The sequence below is a fragment of the Curcuma longa genome, chromosome 11 (assembly GCF_044706935.1).
Source record: "Curcuma longa cultivar G26 ecotype Majalengka, Jawa Barat chromosome 11, ITB_CL_G26_1.1, whole genome shotgun sequence".
NCBI lineage: Eukaryota > Viridiplantae > Streptophyta > Magnoliopsida > Zingiberales > Zingiberaceae > Curcuma > Curcuma longa.
Genome location: NC_133871.1, coordinates 21736211 through 21742210, shown reverse-complemented (window position 1 = coordinate 21742210; position 6000 = coordinate 21736211). Strand labels below are relative to the sequence as shown.

The window sequence follows — 6000 nt, the reverse complement described above, 5'->3', positions numbered from 1 at the left end:
CTGTTCCCACAGTAACCTCCACTAATTGTTTCACACTGATAAATCCATCAGATGACCTGTTTAATTTAACGTGGGTTAATGAAAATATTTAATGTTAATTTGACTGTTAAGAGCATGCTACGGATCTCTAGAAAGAGGGCCTTTATTAACCGTACGACGGCAATCTGGAATTCGATCCGACGGTTCTGCGACGACGATCGAATTCGAAACAACGTGGGGATCACGCAGGGATGACCTCCGTTTCCATTCCTCGTTAGGTATTGCCCAACTTTGGAATTGGTGAACCTTCTTCCCCCGTTGCGAAGGAAGGAAGGAAGATATTTGTGAGATATGTGCAACAACTATCCACATCATCTGATGGCGACGTGCGCATGGACGGCGTTGCGATTCTAGAAGCACCGGAAGGACCCGATTTGATCAATTCAACGTCCCGCAAACGATAAACGCTTTTTAAAAAAATGAGAATAATTATTCAAATGGGACTTTCGAAGATGTTTGAAATGTTCCGCTGGGCCCCGCCCTGTCGGAGCGAGGGGACTTTCGTCGATTAATATACAGCTAAGCATCATATCGGGATGCGCTGCGGCGGTCAGAGCAGGAACCGGGAACTGCACGCCAGCCGACTACACCGCCAATCTGTTTGCTGTTCTGGACGATCGTTTCCGGTGGGGAAGGCGAAAGGTTTTTCCAGATGCTGCGCCGCGATTTCCACCCCCCACACGTCCGCGTCGCGGCCTCTTTACCGTCCACCGTCCACGTGGGCGTCGTGATGCCGCTGATTGGAGGCTGTGCGCAGGATGGAATCGTAGAGTCACCCCATCATCTCATTTGACCGGCGCCCGTCGGTTGGACCAGGAGCTAGCACTATCTTCCTGGAACCTTCTCCAAACGTAGTAGCTTCTCGCCCTTTCCATTGGTTTCGTCGTCGTATCCTTCCCTTTTCTGTCCCTTCCTCATCAGTTCTTCTTCTTGTTCTTCCACCGCCGCCTGATTCCCTTTTCTGCTCCTTCCTTTCCTTTTCCGCCTCTTCTATTTATACTTGGTGGTTTCTCGTCCCTGCGAAACTTTTTGAATCTCGGCATCCGGCCGTAACCATGGCTCGCCCGTCGGCGGAATCTTCGCCGACAACAGAGGGAGGAGGGGCCCCGCTTTCGGCGCATGATCAGGGGCATCGTTCCACGCCGACGCCCTTCCTGACGAAGACGTACCAGCTCGTGGACGAACCTTCGATCGACGACGTCATCTCGTGGAACAAGGACGGCACCACCTTCATAGTCTGGCGCCCGGCCGAGTTCGCCGGCGAGGTCCTCCCAAAGTACTTCAAGCACAACAACTTCTCCAGCTTCGTCCGCCAGCTCAACACCTACGTGTGTGATTGATTCGTTTTGTTTATCCCCTGCTTTGAGTTAGTTGATTTATGTAGTTGAATCGGGAACTTTTTTAGGGATTCCGGAAGATCGTGCCGGATAGGTGGGAATTCGCTAATGACTTCTTCCGGCGCGGCGAGAAGCGGTTGCTCTGCGAAATCCACCGCCGGAAGATCTCCTCCTCGACGGCGGCTCCGTCGGCCTCCCCGGTGATCCCCGCCGGGTCGCCGGTTAATTCTGGGGAGGAGCAGGTCATCACGACGATCCCTTTAGCCGGAGGCGCGCAGCCAGCGGAGGAAAGCAGCGGCGCGGCGACGGTGCTCGTGGAGGAGAATGATCGGCTTCGTCGCGAGAACAAAAGCCTCTGCCGAGAACTCAGCCAGATGAAGAACCTGTGCAACAATATCCTTAATCTCATGTCCAAGTACGCGCCCAGCTGCCGGCATAACGTCGCCGCGAACATAGGCACGACGGCTTCGCCGCCGGACCTGGCGACGTCGTCGCCGATGGAACAGGACGATAGCGATGAAGCGGAGATGGCAGCACCAGCGCCGTCGCCGCCGCCGCCGCCACCTGTGGGGAAAAAGGCGGAGGGGTTCTGCTCGACGACCACGAGGCTCTTCGGCGTCTCGATCGGGTTCAAGCGGAACCGCGTAGAGAGCGGCGCGAGCTCGAAATCAGAGGCGGACGTGAAGCGAGAGCCGATGGATTTGGACGGAGGCGGGGAGAGTTAACGGAGAATGACGGTTTGCCGTCACTGTGTAACGGTTGGTAAATGTCTTGGTAGCGTTGATCGCGTCAATTTCTGTTTCTTTTTTTCTTTTTTTTTTCTTTTGGTCTCGTGAATAAGGAAGCAAGGTGCGTGTTAGTGTAAGCATATAGTCAACTTTCGCGTGTGAAAGCAGGACAATAATTTTTGCTGCCCCGCGTAGAAAGAGAGCATATATGCGATTCGCGTTGGGAATTATTAATTTATTGTTTCTTTTGTTGTGTATGGATTTCGATAGAGGGAAACAAAGTCGTATTGAATAAGTGTAAGTTTGTAGTATGGAAATGGTCAAACATTTACCGATAAATGCATAATAAATATCATTTGTGGCATGATGAATTCATTTGATAAAATTCTAAAAACCACTTCAAAACTAATTCTCAAGGATTATTAAAGATTTAAAATTAAATCATCAAAAAAGATTGAGTATCGAATTAATTTATCTAAATCGTTTAGAATTATTTGAAAATTTTCCTAATTATTTCCAAAAGAAAGATAACAAAATTACAATAAAAAGCCAAAAAAAACTTTTGTTCTACAAATGATGTTTTCAGAAAGTATTTTTTTAATCTTAAACTTATAGAATTTATTCATATTAGATAACTTTAGATTAATATTTTAATTTTTTATTCATATTAAGAGATTTTTTTATTTATTTACATGTTTGATAAAAACTATATTAATAATCATAATTCATAAGTTTGTTTGTAAACATTATTTATAAATATTGTTCATATATATATATAATTCACAATCTCTATTTATAAATATTAACAAGCTTTACATATGCTGTTTATATTTTTGTATTTAATCGACTTTATATATATTAAATAAATTTTAATCAAATCAAATATCAAATTTATTCATGAATATTTGATTTTATTTGTAAATTTAATTTTAAATTTAGTCATATTTAAAACCAACCATGTACATTCAAGGATATATACTTTCATTTTTCAAGGATATATACTTGCAGAAGAAGAGGATATATACTTTCAAAAAAATTACTTTAATTTTTGAAAATGTGTTAGGTTAAGCTACAACAACTCGACAAGGATGGTTAGAATTAATTATAAAATATTTTTCTCTTATTCTGCCATGAATAAAATATAAAACAAATTATAATTCGTTGAGCGGATCTCATTATCACTGAGAGAAATCAATGATTATATATATCCTGCAAATTCCATCCACCACCGCTCCTAGCTACTTCACAGAAGTGAACAACATCTACAATTACAAAACAAGATAATTTTTTAGATAAATTAATTATATAACAAAAGTTACTGTTACTGTTTAAGTATACTTCAAGTTACTGTTAACTTGGATACTATTTAATCACTGACAACTTTAATCTTCAGTACTGCCCTTTAATTGTAATTGCATGCACTAAACTTTTCTGCAAGCGCACGTACACATTCTGATGATCTTGAAATATATCTTTCTGGGAGTATAAATGAAATATACTAATATCAGTACAACCATAATTTAAAAAGGGACAAAAATCCATTTGCAAATTGAAATCCAAACTGGATAAAAAAAGAAGAAGCTGAAAGCATGCAGCTCACGAGCGTTGGACGTATCATTGCGAGAACTCTGAATGAGTGAATTAACGGGACCATCTGAAACTATTCATTGTGTTTTGGCATCTGGTGAGCATATAATTTGTTCATATCCTAATGCATGGGCCATGCAGGATTCGCTTTAACGTCCTGTCGATCCAGCGAGGAATAGATCTTCACCACTCGTTTGCCGATCGTGGATCGTCCATTCCGTGCCGCAGTTATTGTCTCTCTTAAGTCTGAACTGCCAAATGTCCATCCCTGAATGGCCGCGCTATATTCTCTTCCTATCTTCTTAGATCGATCGCCTGCCACGTCGGCGTCCATCCATTATTCATTAAACTCGTTTCTTCGATCTACTCTACCTCTAATATATTCAACTTGCAGTTTGTCTACCCAATCGGATTCACCGAGCATGTTCGACAGATTTACAACCCAACTACCTCATTGAATACTGCACAGTCTTCTCTGTCTGATTTTCATAGCTCATCTATCTCCTTTCGTCCATTCAACTGATCATTTACAACGTAACCGCCCCTCCCTTCGAGTCAACTTAATCCACTCCAACACCTTTCCAAGCTCATTGTCCTCCTTCAGTTCCATCCAGCTCTTCATGCATGCCGATCGAGTTGGCCCACCCAATCCGACCTATTCGCTGGAATACTAATCAAAGTATCTAACTCCTTTCTATATAATGTTCAAATTTTATTTTATTTATCTGTTCATCACTTGCAGCAGCGCAGAGCAGCAGCAACTTTGTTTGGCATCCTTGAATCTTTCCTTCAGGTACGTACATGAGATATTCTATACCGCACAAATAAATTACCGAGTGAAAAAATTAAAGAATTACGTGGGTTCCTCGTCAGCAATTAACTTGATCGATATTTCGTTGGAAACGATATATATGTCGAGGTTGCTGCTTCAAGTTCCATTCCAGAGACACTGGAAATCTGAGATTCAACGGCGAGAGCTGGCGTGCATAAGAAGTGGAAGCTAGCTAGTTAAAGGGATCGAAAGATGGAAAGGCTTAAGTCATCTTTCAAGTCTTTCCAAGGAGTCATCAGCGCCGGCATCGCGCCCATTGGCCCCATTTGCATCCAAGAAGCCAAGACGCAATCCTTCAGAGGCGACTACCTCTGCTCCACCTCCTACTCTACCGCCTCCCCACCCTTCTCCCTCACCCACCCTCACGGCTCGCCTCCGCCCTGCGAGGACGAGGACTCCACCACCCTGCCCTCCTCCTCGTCTTTGAGCTCCGACCGCGATCGCAAGCGCAGCGACTCCGACGAGCTCTTCGTGCGCCCCGTCACTTCGGAAAGGTTCTTCTTCTCGCCCTGCACCAGCAAATCCATCGTGGAGGAGTTCTCCGACGATCCTGACGGCGAGGTCGCCTGCTGCGAGACGATCGCCGTCTTGTCGGAGGACCCGTACAGCGACTTCCTGGCGTCGATGGAGGAGGTGGTGGCGGCGCACGAGCTGAGGGAGTGGCGCGGCCTTCAAGAGCTTCTTCGTTGCTACTTGAGGCTCAACGAGAGGAAGAACCACAAGGCGATTGTGCTGGCGTTTGTCGATTTGTTGATGCGCCTCATCGAACAAGACAAGCTAAGGGGGGTGTTGTGTGGAAGACTACCTTCTTTCTTGTAATTAAGATGTAGCAGTATTGAACATTTTGCTGCATGCTTTATCTTTTCTAATCGAACCGAGTAAATAAACTTCACTCCAATGTTGATTAATTAGCTCTATGATCTCCATTTTTTGTGTTCAAATCAGAAAAATGGATTATAAATATATTTCCTCCATCTCCTTTTGCTTTCCTTCTCTTCATCTTTCTTACTAGATAACATGGTTTGCCATCTCAATGGATAAGCTTTGTTTCATTAGTTCTTTGATCTAGAAATAAATCAAGAAGACAATCCCCTTGCATTTAGCACAATATATTGCCCAAACATTCATGGATACGTAGGTGCCACGGCTTAAAAGATGCTAATAGTACTCTAATCACTGCAGTATTTAACTATTTCAAACCACCACTCAAAGTGTTATATATCCCTGGCTTCAAATCTCTATTTTGTTATGTTATGACTAAATAGAGAACCTAACTATATAATATTCTTCAACCATGGATATATTTGCATGTTTTCCTTATAAAAAAAAGGGTATGGAATATAGATACTTTAGCAGCGAATTATAGAATTAACATATATAATCATGCAGGGGGACCCGAATACTGCAAGGGTTGCCAGCCCATGTGATGAGAAAGCTATCGACGTACGTGGTCCATGCAATTTAACTGTTCAACTAA

General features: G+C 43.5%; 2 protein-coding genes across 4 annotated transcripts; both read left to right on the top strand.

Moving 5' to 3' along the window:
• The first annotated feature begins 887 nt into the window (after positions 1 to 887).
• On the top strand, positions 888 to 2468 carry LOC141837988 (heat stress transcription factor B-2b-like). The gene is made up of 2 exons (XM_074725362.1): positions 888 to 1367; positions 1445 to 2468. Exons 1-2 carry the CDS (start codon positions 1095 to 1097, stop codon positions 2099 to 2101), a joined length of 930 nt encoding a protein of 309 aa, XP_074581463.1. The 5' UTR covers positions 888 to 1094; the 3' UTR covers positions 2102 to 2468.
• Positions 2469 to 4080: 1612 nt separating this feature from the next.
• Positions 4081 to 5421, top strand: LOC141841248 (transcription repressor OFP15-like). Of its 3 annotated transcripts, none has more exons than XM_074729397.1 (3): positions 4081 to 4370; positions 4434 to 4484; positions 4611 to 5421. In XM_074729397.1, exon 3 carries the CDS (start codon positions 4716 to 4718, stop codon positions 5340 to 5342), a length of 627 nt encoding a protein of 208 aa, XP_074585498.1. In that variant the 5' UTR covers positions 4081 to 4370; positions 4434 to 4484; positions 4611 to 4715; the 3' UTR covers positions 5343 to 5421. The 3 variants fall into 3 exon arrangements, with proteins under 3 accessions (XP_074585498.1, XP_074585497.1, XP_074585496.1); XM_074729396.1 differs by having other exon boundaries at positions 4565 to 5421; XM_074729395.1 differs by having other exon boundaries at positions 4437 to 5421.
• The last annotated feature ends 579 nt before the right edge of the window (positions 5422 to 6000 follow it).

What these genes read in the sequence shown, in the direction of transcription:
- LOC141837988 (XM_074725362.1), top strand. Translation starts at nt 1,095, where the DNA reads ATGGCTCGCCCGTCGGCGGAATCTTCGCCGACAACAGAGGGAGGAGGG. An exon ending in TCCGCCAGCTCAACACCTAC is followed by an intron (nt 1,368 to 1,444) that starts GTGTGTGATTGA and finishes GAACTTTTTTAG; the next exon opens with GGATTCCGGAAGATCGTGCC.
- LOC141841248 (XM_074729395.1), top strand. Translation starts at nt 4,716, where the DNA reads ATGGAAAGGCTTAAGTCATCTTTCAAGTCTTTCCAAGGAGTCATCAGC.